Source organism: Anser cygnoides, unplaced genomic scaffold (assembly GCF_040182565.1).
Source record: "Anser cygnoides isolate HZ-2024a breed goose unplaced genomic scaffold, Taihu_goose_T2T_genome scaffold_46_1, whole genome shotgun sequence".
NCBI classification, from domain to species: domain Eukaryota; kingdom Metazoa; phylum Chordata; class Aves; order Anseriformes; family Anatidae; genus Anser; species Anser cygnoides.
In genome coordinates, this window is record NW_027103070.1 from 159,831 (window position 1) to 177,461 (window position 17,631).

The 17,631-nt window shown below is 42.7% G+C and overlaps 1 protein-coding gene across 8 annotated transcripts in view; it reads left to right on the top strand.

Annotated features, from left to right (window-relative positions):
* LOC136789457 (secretory carrier-associated membrane protein 1-like) overlaps window positions 1-17,631 on the top strand; it is a 69,871-nt gene that overhangs the window by 32,951 nt on the left and 19,289 nt on the right. For 7 of the 8 annotated variants that reach the window (XM_066989520.1, XM_066989521.1, XM_066989516.1 and 4 more), the window contains 3 exons: window positions 3,193-3,352; window positions 6,427-6,528; window positions 7,726-7,843. In XM_066989520.1, the coding sequence (XP_066845621.1) occupies window positions 3,193-3,352; window positions 6,427-6,528; window positions 7,726-7,843 (380 nt within the window). The remainder of the gene's footprint in view (window positions 1-3,192; window positions 3,353-6,426; window positions 6,529-7,725; window positions 7,844-17,631) is intronic. The other variant, XM_066989523.1, reaches the window with a different exon arrangement.

The window sequence follows — 17,631 nt, forward strand, 5'->3', positions numbered from 1 at the left end:
CAGTGGTGATGGAAGCAGAGCTGGCTTCAGCATGCAACAATCCAACACCACTCACCATCTCTCCTGCCCCGAAGGACTGTTATGACAGATGGAGCCCAAAGTCATGGACTGAAGAAACTCAATGTACACTTTAAAGGGATGGCCCATAGACTAAGAGTGATATCTGTCCGTATATATCAAAAGACAGGAAGGGTGGTGGTGATTAATTAGGATGTATTGGAAAGTGTGGGACCTGAGCATGACATAAATGGTATGGAATAAGGGTGAATATTGTCCTGGTTTAAGCTGGGATAGAGGTAATTTTATTCATAGTGGCTGGTATGATGCTGTGTTTTGGGTTTAGGAGGAAAATAATGTTGATAACACACTGATGTTTTAGTTGCTGCTGAGCAGTGCTTGCACTAAGCCAAGGACTTTTCAGCTTCTAATACTGCCCTGCTAGTGAGGAGGCTGGGGATGCACAAGAAGCTGGGAGGGGACAGAACCAGGACAGCTGACTCAAACTGACCGATGAAATATTCCCTACCTTATGATGTCATGCTGAACAATAAAACTCGGGTAGTTGGCCGGAGGAATGGCTACCGTTGCTCAGGGACTGGCTGGGCTTCAGTCAGTGGGTCTTAAGCAATCGTGTTGTGCTTTTATTTTATTTTATTTTATTTTATTTTATTTTTATAATTGTTTTCTTACTTTTCTTATTAAACTGTCTTTCTCTCAGCTTACGAGTTCTCTCACTTTTACCTTTTTTTCGATTCTCTCCCTTATCCCACTGAGGGGGGAGAGTGAGTGAATGGCTGTGTGGTACTTGGCTGCCTGATGGGTTTAAACCACAACACATTGTTTTAACCCTCTTTGGTTTTTGCCCAACAGAGTAGGATCTGGGGGTGCTGGTTGACAGCTGGCTGAATGTGAGCCATCAGTGTGCCCAGGTAGCCAAGAATGCCAATGGCATCCTGGCCTGCATCAGAAATAGTGTGGCCAGCAGGACTAGGGAAGTGATTGTCCCCTTGTACGAGGCACTGGTGAGACTGCACCTAGAATACTGTGTTTGGTTTTGGGCCCCCTCAAGAAGCATATCTGAATGATATTGAGTTGTTCAATCTTGTGCAGAGAAGAGCAACAAAGCTGGTGAAGGGACTAGAAAACAAGAGTTATGAGGAGTGGCTGAGGGAACTGGGGTTTGTTTAGCCTGGAGAAGAGGAAGCTGAGGGGTGTCCTCATCACTCTCTAAAACTACATGAAAGGAGGTTGCAGAGAGGAGGGTGTTGGTCTCTTTTCTCAGTTGACAAGTGATAGGACATGAGGAAACAGACTCAAGTTGTGCCAGGGGAGGTTTAGATTGTACATTAAGAAGTATTTCTTCATGGAGAAGGTGATTAAGCATCAGAACATGCTGTCCAGGCCCCATCCCTGGAGGTATTTAAGAGATGTGGACGTGGCACTAAGGGACATGGTTTAGTGATGGGACTTGGTAGGTCAGGTTGATAGTTGGACTTGATCTTGAATGTCTTTTCCAACCTAGATGATTATATGATTCTGCACAGATCATATTCTTTTAAAACTTGTCCTGTTATTTTAATTACAAGTACAAAAAATAAAATTTATCTGAAAGTTCAAAATCCACCAGAAGGTAGACATTTCTAGCAATCAAGGGTGTCTCCCTGTTTTCCAGCATTGACTAGAAAAAGAAAGAATACCACTTAGTAAACTTTCTCATATTAATCAAAAGAAGATAGGAATTTGGATTTCTATCCTTTGTTGTACTTCATTATACATACATACAAAAATTCTCAAGTGAGTTGCTTTGCTAACCTCTTGGAACAGTGTTAAGATATACAAATGCATTAAATGTTCTTTATTTAAAAGTATAAAGTATGACATTTTCTATTTCTATTGACTCTTACAGGTAAATAGAATTTGTCTGAGGAAAATGTGTTTTGAGTTCCTTCAGCCCTTCATGGAATGATGTCAGCATTTTGATATAAAATTTTTTTCCACTAAGTTGATTTAGGGCTTATTTAAGTCCTAGTTAAGAGGGAAACAAAGAGCTATGAACAGTCTTTTTTTTTTTCAGTATCTTTATATACTTGCCATTTCTTCTGTTAATCTTACCTTCCAGTAGAATGACTAAAATGTTTCTCTGGACTTAAATAAACATTGCTGCATGGAACTGCTTTTGCACTCATTTATAAATACTATACTTTATTATGGTCCACAAAGACAGAAAACGTCCTTTGAGACACTGGGTATTGCTAAACAGAGACAGAAAGTGTCTGGCAGAACTGTTGTGCCCAGGTAGCATGAAAGTAGTAGTTGTAATATTTCTTACTACCACTGTATTTTTTTTTTATATTACAAGAGCTAAATATATTTGAAATAAAATGTCAAGTCATGTTGCCAATACATTTCCTTTAGTAGAAATTAAATAGTTAACCTGTAACGTGGTTTGCCAAAGAGGAAAGGCCAGTATTAAGCTAAGAACTGAGCACCAAAAATGTTATGAGAAATATTTCAATATACAATATATATTCAAGGATCTAGAATAACAACTGACAATTTTTGTTTTACTGAGAAGCATTTTACTATGCAGGCTTTTTTGCTTTATTACGTGTAAGACAGATTTTGGTTAAAAGGGTTTTTTTTTTAATATTCTTGTTTCAAATTGGAACAATGTACAATGCTAAATTTATCATGTATTTTATATTATTTATAAGCTTTTCTCTAAAAAATATCCAATAGTTATATATTGCAATATTAAGGCTGACAGTCCTGCATATATTTAGTTGCCTGACTGTAAGAGAAAATAAACAACCAGCATATTAAAAAAAATGTAAATAGCTATTCAGTAATTACTGTAGAAGAAATATCAATTACTGCAGCCGTAGAAACCTCTTTTTTCATTATTTGTTTTTTTTTGAAAATGTTTTATTTTTATGACTTTTTTTTTTCTTCACCACATACCTGATGCTACTTGAATTTTCTTGTTCAGTACTTTTACTTGGGAATACTGGCTTTACCTGAAAGTTAGAAAACTGTATAAAAATCAGCTTATTGCAGAGAGAGAATATTGATTTATTGTCAGCATTCTTATGTTTTGTTTAAACATGCTCATTTTGGCTATTACTTTAACAGTTTTAATAATTTCTTGTATAAATTAATTAAATTAAGACTTTTTTGCTTTTGCTTCTACAGTCCATACAGTGACACTGTTTCTTAATGTCTTTGGATGTTTGGCCTGGTTTTACATTGATGCTACGCGAGGGGTCGATTTTGGATTGAGTATCCTCTGGTTCTTGCTTTTTACGCCTTGTTCTTTTGTCTGCTGGTACAGACCACTTTATGGAGCTTTCAGGTAACAATTTCAGCTTGACTTAGGATATTTAAAATAACCAAAACCACATTACACTTGTTGAAATGCATTAACAGTCCAGAATTTACTTAATTATCATTATGATAAACCTTTAATATACTTTCATTAGAAACAAGTAGTATGTTTGCCATTAATTCAACTGTATATCTGAATCATAGATAGCGATAGTTAGGAATATCATGGAATATCCTTTAAAATATTTATAGATTCTACCATTGACACAATATTTGTAGAAAGTATTTAACTTTTGTATAGGGCTGATAACTTTAAGAAAAATTCTCATTAAATCTCTATCCCTTTACAAGAAGAATCTGAGCAGGTTAATAGTTAAGAGTGTCTTAAATTTTTGGCTTCCTGAATGAACTTTATGAAACTGTACACCTTGCAGTGTCTGCAATTGTAGAAGACTGCCATTGTTAAGAATGAGTAGAGCAGGTATACAGTAATCAAACTCCAGTATTTTTCCTAGCTTTTAGCAATCTGGATTTTGCAGACTTCGCAAGCTTAAGGTGTAGTATCTTCGTGTTTAAAAATAGAATGGTTGTTTTGCACGCAAAATTGAATATTTTTGTGAAAATCAGCATTTAGAGATTTTTAATTTCTGTACTCTTACAGTATTTCTTGATTTTTACATTGAAATGAATCATGATATTCTTAGTTTAAATACATTAATTTTTGTAGAGAAAGATTGATAGCCATAAATTGCATTTATGCATAATTTTAGACTGAATTAGATGTTTCTTTTTTCTAACTAAGGAGATATTGCCATACCCACACATCTTTGAGGAATCATATATTTTAATTTGCATTTGCTCATACAGTAAATTCTTATACCCTTAAGGCTAAAAAATATTTTTCGTTTACAACTTTAACTTCTGTTCATGACTTGGGTTACAATGTGGGTGCAAATTGAGATCAACTAAAAATACAGAGAATTGCCAGCATTTTAAAATGGTAGCTTACATTAACTGATTACATCTTACATACTCTTTCTTAGTAGTGTTGTTTTTATTCCTGATTTAGTGGAGGAGTTCATAGTGTCGTTATCCATAGGTTTGTGGCCAGTGCAACTCGCCAATAAGCACAGAGTCAGAATTCACACAAAGGTCTTTTAATTAAATAATTAATTATATAATTCTGCAGAATCAGGTGCTTTGCAATCTTTCACAAAGGAAGCACACCCCTGACTTGAATCACTGTTATTTATGTACAACTAACTTGTGCAATTATCTCTCTGGCTACTTTTGATTGGTTGTTTTAGCTTGCCTAACTTATCTCTATTGAGTCTGTGTATTACAGAGGACCAGCAGGACAGACAGACATCCCTACCAAATCCAACATTTCCATACATTAGCATTATGATGGGTGTGGTTTAAATATGCTAATGACCCGTAATGAGCAAAAGTTTACCATGGGTCAGTCTGGAATCTTCCTTCAGCTGTTTTTCTCCTTGTTTTTTTAGCTTTCATCCCTTATCTCCCTTGCTTCTGCTAGTTCAAGGTTATCAGTCTTCCTGTTTTCTCCAAGGTTTCCTTGTTTTCTTCAGCTGAAGAGTGTAGTGTAACATTATCTTTCACAGTTTTAGATCCAGGAAATCCTGCATCAGTAATGTCTAGTATATAGCCTTTCTTAGCGAATAGTGATTGTTTAGAAAAGGAAAACTGCTACTTACATTTTCAACTTTCCTTCAGTTGCTCAGCTGAAGATGAAACAGTTATTAAATTGAACTAGTTAAATAAATAGAAATGAACAAACTGCCTTCTGCAAAAAATTGCAATTACTGGCAAAATCTGGTTCCATGTTCTTAATCTGTGACTTAATTGATCTTTACTTTCTTTAGAACTTTGGTAGCAAGCATATCATGTGATCATTAGTTTTGATAGTAGTAAGTTGAGGTCTTTGTTGAGATTTTGCCTATATATGTATATGTTTTCTTGACAGGCTTTTAACACTTTCAGTCTTTGTCAGTCTGGCATTTTAGTATTTTGAACAACAAGCATATTTTGTATATTTTGCTTTTAAACAACAGCTTCTTCAGTATTGTGATCTGTGTTGTTTCAGTAAATCCATATTAGATTTTATTTCCTTTTTGCGCTGTTTTGGCTGGGATAGAGTTAATTTTCTTCATAGTAGCTTGTATGGTGCTATGTTATGGATTTATAATGAAAATAATGTGGACAACACACAAACGTTTTAGTTGCTGCTGAGTAGTGCTTACGCTGAGTCAAGTTCTTTTCTATTTCTCAAGCTGCCTGCTAGCAAGTAGGCTTGGGAGTGCACGAGAAGCTGGGAGGGGACAGAATCAGGACAGCTGACTCAAACCGACCAAAGGGATATTCCATACCATATGACAACATGTTGAACAATAAAACTGGGGCGGGGGGGGGGGGGGGGGTGTCATTGCTTGGGGACTGGCCTGGATGCTGTTTGGCTGGTGGTGAGCAATTCCGTTGTGCATCACTTGTTTGTTTTCCTTTGGTTGTGTATTTTTTTCTTCTTTTTTATTTTTTATTTTTTTCTCTTTCTTATTAAACTGTCTTTATCTCAACACATGAGTTTTGTAACTTTTGCTCTTCTGTTTCTCTTCCCCACATACAGCTGGGGGGGGTGGGGGAGAAGTGAGTGACCAACTGTGTGGTGCTTTGCTGCTTACTGGGTTTAAACCACAGCAATCACTTTGACAAGTAAAAGCTTTTCTTTCCATACTGCCAGTGCTGTAAACTTCAGCCTGAAAGAGGAGCGTTCTTTATGCACTGTAGCAAAACCTCCAAGTTCAGTCTAAGAGGCCCTGAACAGAACACTAAGGAATAGTATCTTGCTGCTATTCCCACCTCTGTTAGAGATGCAGGAGACAAAAATACTGTATTAAAGAAGAATCTCTTGTAAATAAGCATTCTCCAAAACCACAGAATTACTGCCTGAAATTTCAAGTCACCATCAAGAAATAAAAACATTTTTCCTGTTTTTTTTTTTTACCAAAATAGATTGGTACTATAGTCTTTGTCAAAATACATTTATTTCCTGGCTGCTTTAATCTTTTTTTCCCCTTCTTTCAGGAGTGACAGTTCATTCAGGTTCTTTGTGTTCTTCTTTGTATATATCTGTCAGTTTGCTGTACATGTACTTCAAGCTGCGGGATTTCAAAGATGGGGAAACTGGTGAGTATTCTCTTTTCTGTAGCACTGTACTGTCTGTAAGACAAAAACAAAATCAACAAAATAAAAGTAATTAAAGTCATGGCTGTAGTAGTCAGCTGATACCATGGAGACCTATGACTGGCAGTACTATATCTGGGTACTGACATTTTGTTGCTAACCTCCAAACGTACATAAGGCAAACAAAATGGAATTGGAGTGTAAGGAAAAAGCACATTTTATTATTTCTTCTCTCTAATTCAATTTTTTCATTTTTCGTAGATACTTTGATTGACATGAAAAAAATAAAGTAATTTTAGAGGGCCGACTCTCCAAGTATGTGGAATGTGCTTTTAAGGATACTTGGGAAAGGGGTATGAAAAGTAGCCAGATAATCAGAAGATGCTAATTGCAATTTGGATTTTGGAGATTTGTGGTAGAGTACAGTTGGACATAGAAAATATCAAAGCAATTTAAAACAGATGCAGGAAAATCATAAGGTTATTTTTAGAAACTTTTTGCTCTTTTCATTGGGAGAATCATTTCCATCTTAATGTTTTAGTTTTCTTAAGGCAACCTGTTTTTTGTGATTTCAAGTATGATGTACGTTTTGTTGGTGTTTCAATTTTGAAGAATGGGGAAATGTTTAAAATAGAAACTGATAAAGCCATCTTTTCTATTAGTTAATCTCAGACTATCCTTTCTACTTTAAAAAAATGTATTATATTAAACCCAATTGAGAAAGTATGTGTGAGAAAGTATGTGTGGATACAATTAAATGAGTCTTCCCGCACAGAAGCTGCATGTGTATGGCATGTTTTATTTTTAAAGAAGTTAGAAGCTAACTTTTTAGGGACATTTTATCTTCCACAAAAACATGTACTCTTTAATTAGTCTGAAATGACATGACCAAAAAAAAAGTTGTTGAGCAACTCTAATTTCTCTCTTAATTTCTTCTCAACTCTGCTCAAGAAAAATCATCTTATATTTGCTAGTTTTCCTTATAGTTTCACTGCATGCACTGGGAAAATAGAAACTAAGCTTTAAAAAAAATATTATAGAACAGGAATATGCTCATTTGTAATTTTCATGAATTTTTCTTCAAAAATATTCAAAGTTGAGCAAAACCAGGAGGTTATAGATCTTCCCTTGATGTAGATACCTGTGTTTTAATAGTTCCTGTGCTGTGCCAATAAAATTTATCTTTTCTTTTTCCTTCAGTGGGTGGATTTCATCTCTTACTGGTCTTAATAAGAGTATCCCCGTTGGCATTATGATGATAATTATAGCTGCACTTTTCACAGCATCTGCTGTGATCTCATTAGTTATGTTTAAAAAGGTAAGTTACTTGTTACACTCTTCTATTTCCTATGTTTGATATGGATTTTGCTTTCCTACTTGAGAGAGGAAATCTCTCACAAAGTAATGGGGATTATTTATATTCTTGGGAATCTGCCTTATATATTAACAATTGTGCTTCTATAGTACTTTCTTGCTTATGCTGTCATGGAATTATGAAAAACTGTTTTTACAATATACTTATTTTCTGCAAACTAGAATAGAATAGTATAGTTCAGTTGGAAGGGTACCTACAAAGACCATCAAGTCCAACTGCCTGACCTCTTCAGGGCTAACCAAAAGCTAAAATGTATTATTAAGGTCATTATCCAAATGCCTCTTTAACACTGACAGAAATGGGGTATCAACCATCTCTCTAAGAAGCCTGTTCCAGTGTTTGACCACCTTCACAGTAAAGATTTTTTTCCTAATGTCCAGTCTGAACCTTCCCTAGCGCAGCTTTGTGCCATTCCCACGAATTATATCATTGTTTACCAAGGAGAAGAGAATGACACCTCCCTCTCCATTCCCCCTCTTCAGGAAGTTGTATAGAGTAATGAGGTTGCCTCTTAGCCTCCTTTTCTCCAGACTAGACAAAGCAAATGTCCTCAGCCTCTCATCACAGGACATGCCTTCCAGCCCTTTTACCAGCTTTGTCGCCCTCCTCTGGACACTTTCAACGACCTTAACATCCTTTTTATATTGTGGAGAACTGCATGCAATATTCAAGGTGAGGCTGTGCAAACGCTAAATATAGTGGGAGAATGACCTCTTGACCAGCTGTCTGTGCTGTGTTTAATGCATCCAAAAATGGGGTTTGCGCTCTTGGCTGCCAGGGCACACTGCTGACTCATGTTAAGCCTACTGTTGACCAGCACCCCAAGGTCCATTTCCGCATGGCTGCTCTCTAGCCGCTTGTCTCCCAGTCTGTACCTGTGTCCAGCATTAGTCCATCCCAGGTGCTGAACCAGTCATTTTTCTTTGTTGAATTTCATGCTGTTGCTGATTGTCCAATGCTCCAGTCTATCTAGATCCCTCTGCAATGTCCCTTGTCCCTCCAGGGAGTCAACATCACCTCCCCGTTTAGTATCATCAGCAAACTTGCTGAGGATGCATTCCACTGCATCCAGACAGTTGATAAAAATATTGAACAGGACTGGCCCTAGAATTGAGCCCTGGGGAACACCGCTAGTGACTGGCCGCCAGCCAGGTGTAGCCCCATTCACTACAACCCTTTGAGCCCTACCATTCAGCAAGTTCATCACCCAGTATTGCATGTACCTGTTTTTCTCACAGCTGGACAATTTGTCCAGAAGCATTCTGTGAGGGACGATATCAAAGACCTTGCTAAAATCCAGAAAGATTACATACAACACCTTCCCTTCATCAACTAAGCAGGTGACCTTATGTGGTGGTTTTACCCTGCTGGGCAGCCAAACTCCACCACAACTGCTCTCTCACTCCCCCTCCTCCTCCTCAGAAGAGGGGGAGAAGAAAGTATGCTAGCAAAAGAACCCACAACCTCATGAGTTGAGATAAGGGTAATTTAATTAAAGGGGAAAGAAAGAGGGGAAAAAAAAAGAGGTTGCGTGGAAGCACAGAAGGAAGAAAAAAGAAATTATTCTCTACTTTGCATCAATGAGTGATGTTCGGCCACGTCCTGGGAAGCAGGGCCTCAATACGCGTAGTGGTGGTTTGAGAGGACAGACGTCTTCCTAATGAGAGCCACCCCCTTCTCCTTTCCCTTTCACAGCTTTTATTGCCGAGTGTGACATCATATGGTATGGAATATCCCTTTGGTCAGTTTAGGTCAGCTGCCTTAGTGATGTCCCCTCCCCAGTTCTTTCCCACCCCCAGCCTACTGGCTTTCAGAGGATTTGGAGAGCGTCTTGATGCTGTGCCAGCACTGCTCAGCAATAGACAAAACACCGGTGTGATATCAGGGCTGTTCTAGCTACAAGTGCAGAGCACAACGCTATATGGGCCGCTGCAGGGATAGTTAACTCCATCCCAGCCAAACCCAGTAAAGAAATACCTCAATAATTTTCTCAGACAGGGTATCAGTGAAGCTATTTTATTTGTGATTGCAATGGTGGGCATCCTGCAAGCAGGAGTGCACAGTAAAAGTATATCATAACTTATATTCCCTATTACCCGACGCTTGATTCCTCCTCTGTTTCCTCATTGGCTGAGTACTACATGTTCACAAACTACTCAATGCTTATTACTATACCATATATGTAAAATTTTATTTGACCAACCGTTAATTTCTTCTTTTCTGTTATTTTTTTTCCTTCTTCTCTCGTGACTAGAGGGCCTGTGATTTTTTCTTTTTAGAGATTTCTCACTGCTCCTCTTGTTTTTCTTAGCTATCCTCATTTTGAGACAGTGGGACCTTCCCCTTATCTGCTTAACATACTCCCCCCTCCTATGCCACTGTCACGCCTGCACAATCACTTTTGAATATGCAAGGTTAGTGGAATTTTCCACTGCAAAAACACAACTTTGTTTCTCACAACCTCCACCCCTTGTTCCATATAATTTGTCACACTCAGGTTCCACATAATTTAGTATATTGGTATTCTCATCACCACTGTTCCCTGTCCCTAAACATAGATATAGGTACTTCTTTCCATTCTATGGGCCTGTCCCAAATTGTTCATAAGAACTGTTGATGATTTCGTCTTCATCTGACAAAGTGGTTACTCATGACAGGTGGAACAAGTCTTCTGGAAGCCAATGCCAGCTTAGCTTGAGTCATTGCTGCACTTGCCTGGTTCCTTGCGAAGGTGACCTGTCATTGGTTCTGCAGTGTCTTCCTACAGCACATAACTTAGATTACAGATTAGCTTTCTTTGTCTTTAAAAGACGTTTAGATGTAGAGCTTAGTGATATGGTTTAGTGGAGGACTTGCTAGTGTTAGATCAGAGGTTGGACTAGGTGATCTTGGAGGTCTCTTCCAACCTAGATGATTCTGTGATTCTGTGATCCTCTGGTGTTAACTACCCAAGTGGCTTCTGCTAAATTCATGTCCCCGTGTTTTCAAGTCCCAGCACCCAATACCCGTAGCATAGTCTTTTACAGTCCATTGTATCTCTCAGCCTTTCCAGAGGCTTGTGGGTGATAGGGGATGTGATACACCCACTCAGTGCCATGCCTCTTGGCCCAAGAGTTTACAAGATTATTTTCAAAGTGACTCCCATTGTCTGACTCAGTTCTCTCTGGTGTACCATGACACCGTGCCACAGCACTTGCCTTGCCAGGCCCAAGATGGTGTTTCAAGCAGTGGCATGGTTTACTGGGTATGTTTCCAGCCACCCAGTAGTTGCCTCTACCATGGTGAGTATGTAGTACTTGCCTTGGTGGGTTTGTGGGAGTGGTCCAGTATAGTCAGCAGGCCTCACCATATTGAAATCCTAGACACCGTCCCCTATTCCAGGGAGGCTTGACCCTCATGGCTCACTTGAACACTGCACAGGTTTCACGCTCATGGGTAACCTCTATGATGGCCTTATTGGTCAGGTCCACCCCTCGATGACGACCCAACTGTATGTGGCTGTGGTGGTTTTACTCGGGTGGGCAGCTGAGCTCCACCACAACCGCTCTCTCACTTCCCCTCCTCAAAGGGAAAGGGGGAGAAAATACGATGCAAAGGGCTCAAGGTTTGAGATAAGAAGTTGAATCGCTCAACAATTATCGTGATGGGCAAAACAGACTCAGCATAGGGAGATAGTAAGATTTATTGCCTATTACTAACAAGCTAGAGAAGTGAGAAACAAAGGAAAGAAACCAAAAACACCTTCCCCCCATCCACCCTCTTCCACCTCCTCCCCCCGAGCGGCGCAGGGGAATGGGGTTTGTGGTCAGTCGATAGCACTTCGTCTCTGCCGCTCCTTCTGGGTTACTCTCGTCCCCTGTGCCGTGAGGTCCCTCCTACAGGATGCAGTCCTTGCTGGACTGATCCAGCGTGGGCTCCCCACAGGCAGCAGCTCTTCAAGAACTGCTCCAGATATGGGTCCATACCACGGGGTCCATCCCTCAGGAGCAAACTGCTCCAACCTGGATCCCCCACGAGCAGCAGCTCCTGCCAGGTCACCTGCTCCTGCATGGGCTCCTCTCCACGGGCTACAGGTCCAGCCCGGAACTGGCGGGGGTCCTCCACAGGCTGCAGCCTCTGTCAGTGCAGGTCCACCTGCTCCACCGTGGCCTCCTCCACGGGCTGCAGGGTGGAACCCTGCTCCACCGTGGTACACCATGGGCTGCAGGAGGACAGCCTGGTTCACCATGGTCCTCACCACAGGCCGCAGGGGACTTCTGCTCTGGCTCCTGGAGCACCTCTCCCCCTCCTTCTTCACTGACCTTGGTGCCTGCAAGGCAGCTTCTCACTCCTCTCTCTCTCCCAGCTGCTGTGTGGCAGCATTTTTTTGTTTGTTTGGTTTTTTTCCTTTCTTAAATATGCTTTTCACAGAGGTGAGGGGTGGAATGTAGTGGGTTTATGTGGCAAGGTTTTGGTAGCAGGAGGCCATAGGGATGGCTTCTGTGAGAAGAATCCAGAAGCTGCCCAATGTTAAGTAAGGGCCCCGCTGCTGACCAGAGCCGAGCCAATAAGCAATGTTGTTTGCGCCTTTGTGAAAGCATATTTAAGAAAGGGGAAAAAAAAAAAAACCTGTGTTGGTGCCCAACATGGGGAAAAGGACTGTGGTGGTTTTACTCGGGTGGGCAGCCAAGTTCCACCATGGCCGCTCTTTCACTCCCCCCTCCTCAAAGAGGAAGGGGGAGAAAATATGATACAAAGAGCTCAAGGTTTGAGATAAGGATGATTTAATTAAAGGGAAAAGTGAGGGAAAAAAAAAAAAAGGCTGTGCAGAAGCACAGAGAGAGAGAGAAAAAAAAAAGGTTATTCTCTGTTTCCCATCAACGAGCGATGTTCGGCCACGTCCTGGGAAGCAGGGCCTCAAAATGCGCAACGGTTGTTTGGGAGGACAGCCCCCTCCCCCACGAGAGTCCCCCATTTTTGTTGCTGAGTGTGACATCATGTGGTATGGAATATCCCTTTGGTCGGTTTAGGTCAGCTGCCCTGGTTTATGTCCCCTCCCCATCGCTTGCCCACCCCCAGCCTGCTTGCTCTTGGGGGCTTGGAGGGAGTCCTGATGTGGTGCCAGTATTATGCAACAACAGACACAACACTGGAGTGATACCAGTGCTGTTCCAGCTACAAGTGCAGAGTACAGCACTGTGTGGGCTGCTGCAGGGAAAGTTAACTCTATCCAAGCCAAACCCAGCACAGTGGCATCCCTCCCGAGATGTCCTGATGTTTCATGGGCCCATTGAGCTGCGAACAGCTCACCCTTATATCCCCAATCCAGGTCCATGTGAGCCAATTCAGTTTTTGAAGCCCGATCCACTTCTTCAGTATTGTCATGTTCTTCGGTGGCCTTTGGTGATGTTCTACAGGGACTATCCCCTTCTACAGTACATAACAGGTTTGATTGAGCAGGTCCGGCTCGGTTGGCAGATCCCCTAATGTTGACTAACCAGGTAGCTTTTGCCAAATGTGTATCTCAGTGTTTGAATGTCCCAGCACTCATTGCTTTCAGTGTAGTCTTTAACAATCCATTGTATCGTTCAACTTTCCTGGAGGCTGGTGCATGATAGGGATGTGATACACCCACTCAATAACATGTTCTTTGGCCCAAGTGTCTATGAGGTTGTTTTGGAAATGAGTCCCATTGTCTGACTCAATTCTCTCTGGGGTGCCATGTCACCATAAGACTTGCTTTTCAAGGCCCAGGAGAGTGTTCCGGGCGGTGGCATGGGGCACAGGATATGTTTCCAGCCATCCGGTGGTTGCTTCCACCATTGTAAGTACGTGGCGCTTGCCGTTGCGGGTTTGAGGGAGTGTGATGTAATCAATCTGCCAGGCCTCTCCATATTTATATTTCAGCCATCGTCCTCCATACCAAAGAGGCTTTGACCGTTTGGCTTGCTTGATTGCAGCACATGTTTCACAGTCATGAATAACCTGTGTAATAATGCACATGGTCAGGTCCACCCCTTGATCACGAGCCCATCTGTAGGTTGCATCCCTGCCTTGATGGCCTGAGGTGTCATGGGCCCATCGGGCTATAAATAATTCACCTTTATGTTGCCAGTCCAGGTCCACCTGAGCCACTTCAATCTTAGCAGCCTGATCCACCTGCTGGTTGTTTTGATGTTCTTCAGTGGCCCGATTCTTGGGCACATGAGCATCTACATGGCGTACCTTTACAACCAGGTTCTCTGCCCGGGCAGCAATATGTTGCCACAGTGCAGCAGCCCAGATGGGTTTACCCCTGCGCTGCCAGTTGTTCTGCTTCCATTGCTGCAACCACCCCCACAGGGCATTTGCTACCATCCATGAATCAGTACAGAGACAGAGAACCTCCGATGCTTTCTCACAATACGAGAGGATGTGGTCGTTTTATCGTGCTAGGCAGCTGAACACCACAACCGCTCTCTCACTCCCCCTCCTTAGATGAGGAGGGGAAGAAGTAAAGGGAAGAACAACTCACGGGTTGAGATAAGGATGATTTAATTAAAGGGAAAAAAAGAAATGATAATTAAGGAAAGATTATTATTAATTAAACAATTTAACTAAAGGGAAAAAAAAGGGAAAGGGGAAAAGGGAGGGGGAAAGGAAGAAACAAAACAAGACAAGTAAAGGCTATGTGGAAGTGCAGAGGAAAGAAATTGCTCTCTACTTCCCACAAATGAGCGATGCTTGACCACGTCCTTGAAGCAGGGCCTCAACGCACGTAGCTGGTGTTCAGGAGGACAGACGTTTTGGCAACGAAAGCCCACCCCTCCCCCTTTTTTCCCTTTTCCACCTTTTATTGCTGAGTGTGACATCATAGGGTACGGAATATCCCTTTGGTTGGTTTAGGTCAGCTGCCCTGGTGATGTTCCTTTCTCACTTTTTGCCCACCCCCTAGGAGAGTTAGAGGGAGTCCTGATGCTGTGCCAGCACTGCTCAGCAGCAGACACAACACTGGTGTGATAGCAGGGCTGTTCTAGCTACAAGTGCAGAGCACAGCACTGTATGGGCTGCTGCAGGGAAAGTTAACATCCCAGCCAGACCCAGTACAGAGGACCCATAAGTGAACAGGGCATATTGCTTCTCATCTTCTGGTAGCTTGGTATACAGTGGGGCTTCTTCGGCATGGGCCACCTCCTCCTCTGGTGATATCCCAAAATCTTTGCCTTCTGGCCAGTCCATAATCACTTCCAAGATTCCTGGGCGACTGGGGTTTCCTATTCGAGCCCGCTGAGTAATCAGTGCAACCCACTTGCTCCATGTAGCATCAGTTGCATGATGTGTAGAGGGGACCCTTCCTTTGAACATCCAGCCCAATACCAGCAGTCGGGGTGCCAGGAGGAGCTGTGCTTCAGTACCAACCACTTCCAAAGCAGATTGAACTCCTTCATACACTGCCAAGATCTCTTTTTCCGTTGGAGTGTAGCAGGCCTCGGATCCTCTGTATCCCTGATTCCAAAACCCTAGGGGTCGACCTCAAGATTGTCCAGGCTCTTTCTGCCAGAGGCTCCTTCGAGAGATCGGGCAAGGTAGACAACTGTTTAATGTCCTCTGTCTATAAAGCAGCTGTGCTAAAAGGCCACCAGTACCCTTTTCGTTCCTTGAAATATCCTCTCCTGAGATAGTCCATGCCAAGGATGCACGGAGCATCCGGGCCAGCCACAATATTTGCCACAAACACCCAGCAACTTCCATGTCTTAACAACTGGAGAACAAGCAGTCCCAGACAACAAGGCTCTCCTGAATCACCCTTCTTTGTTCCTTCTAAACTCTTTACATTCCTCCTGGCTTCATCATTAAGTCTGGTGTTATCACTAACCATGGGGCTTGTCGACCGCCATGGCCACACTCCCACAAGGACCCCCAAGTCCTTCTCTGCAGGGCTGCTTTTAAATTCTTCTTCTCACAGTCTACATAAATACCTGAGATTGCCCCAGTCCAAGTGCAACACCTTGCGCTTGGCCTTGTTGAACCTCATTAGGTTCTCATGGGCCCACTTCTCTAGCCTGTCCAGGTCCCTCTGGATGGCATCCCTTCCCTCTGTTCTATCAACTGCACCGCTCAGCTTGGTGTCATCTGCAAACTTGCTGAGGATGCACTCAATTCCGTTGTCTGTCATTGATAAACATGTTGAAGAGCAAAACAGTTTACTGTTGGGATCCCCCCGTCACCCCATAAATACAGATAGGTTCTCCCCCTTTGTAGCTTGACGGCATTACGGTACACTGTGCACCTGTGTCTACTAAAGTTATACTTCCGTGTGTCTGACGTGCCAGGCCATCTAATCCACTCAGTCCAATAAACCCGATTGTCCCTTTCCTCCCCCTGGCTGGAGGCAGAGCCCCTCTAATCCTGGTCATAATATTCATTACTGCGTCTTGGGGACTGCCTGCTGGAGATTGGAGCAGCAAGTTTTTCAGACCCCCCCCCCCCCCCCCCCCCCCGTTTTGTGACTGTTTTTCCTTGCAACTCACATACCAGTGCCTCTAGGGTTGAGGTATATTTTCCATCCCATTTTCTCATGTCCTCTCCATGGTCACGTAGGGAAAACCACAGGGTGGCATGGGAAAGCAACCCACTGTATCTTCTTCCCTGAACAGAAGGACACTTAATCCTGATAGCTGAGAGACTGGTTCGTAAAGGTGGGGAGGAAGATAAATTCTCTCTAAGTTGGTGGACCTCTTCAGAAAGTTTCTCCACAGCTGAGACACAGGCCTGTAGGAAAGAGGAGAGACTTCATACTGCCAGAGTTGTTTAGTCAATTCATCCACTGTGGGTTCCTCACGGTCTTTCCAGGTCATTACTGCCAATGAGCTGGCATATGATGATGGTGCAGTCCATACAAACGTCTCCCACATGGGTCATGTACACTTGACTTCATTTGGATCTGTGGATATCTGTTCATTGTCTAGGTCCCTATAAATCACCTCCCGTACGGCTAATTCCCTCAGGTTCTGGATTCTCTTCTCCATGGTGGTCCACTTGCCTGGTTGACATACAAGATCTTCCTTGAAGGAATACCTTTCCTTCACTGGTGACAGGAGACGCCTCCAGAGGCTGAAGTGTGCTGAAGTGTGCTCCATTTCCAATTGCTTTGTCAATGCCTGCATCCCTAGAAAGGGATACCAGCCTCCTGGCTTCCCTGCCCTCTAATTCCAGACTATTTGCTCCGCTGTTCCAGCACCAGAGTAGCCAGGTGACAAGGTGCTCACCTGGACAACGACTGAAATCTTTTCGCATATTTCATAGCTCATGCTGGTATAGACCTCAGGTAGTTATTGAAGCTCTTATGATATCTTCCTCTTCATCTTCCCGTTCATCTGATGGTCCAGCGATTTCAGAGTAGCCTATCTCATCTTCTTCTTCCTCCCCAGTCTGAGTAGGAGTTCCTCTGCTTTCTAAACAACCTGACTCATCCATTGCTTCATCTTGGATACAGGGGCAACTGACGCTGGTACAGTCTGTTTCCCTGGCCTAGCCTTGGGGCCTGTCACACAAGTTGGAGCAGCTGCAGAGCCCGTCACAGTGGTCGGAACAGCCACAGGACCCATTGCAGGGGTTGGAACAGCCGCAGGGCCCGTCGCAGGGGTTGGAATGACCGCTCGACCCATCACAAGGGTTGGGGTAGCTGCCGGGGTTGGAGCAGCTGCAGGGTCTGTCATAGGGCTTGGAGTGGTCACTGGGTTTGGAGTGGCTGCAGGACTTAGGGTGGCCGC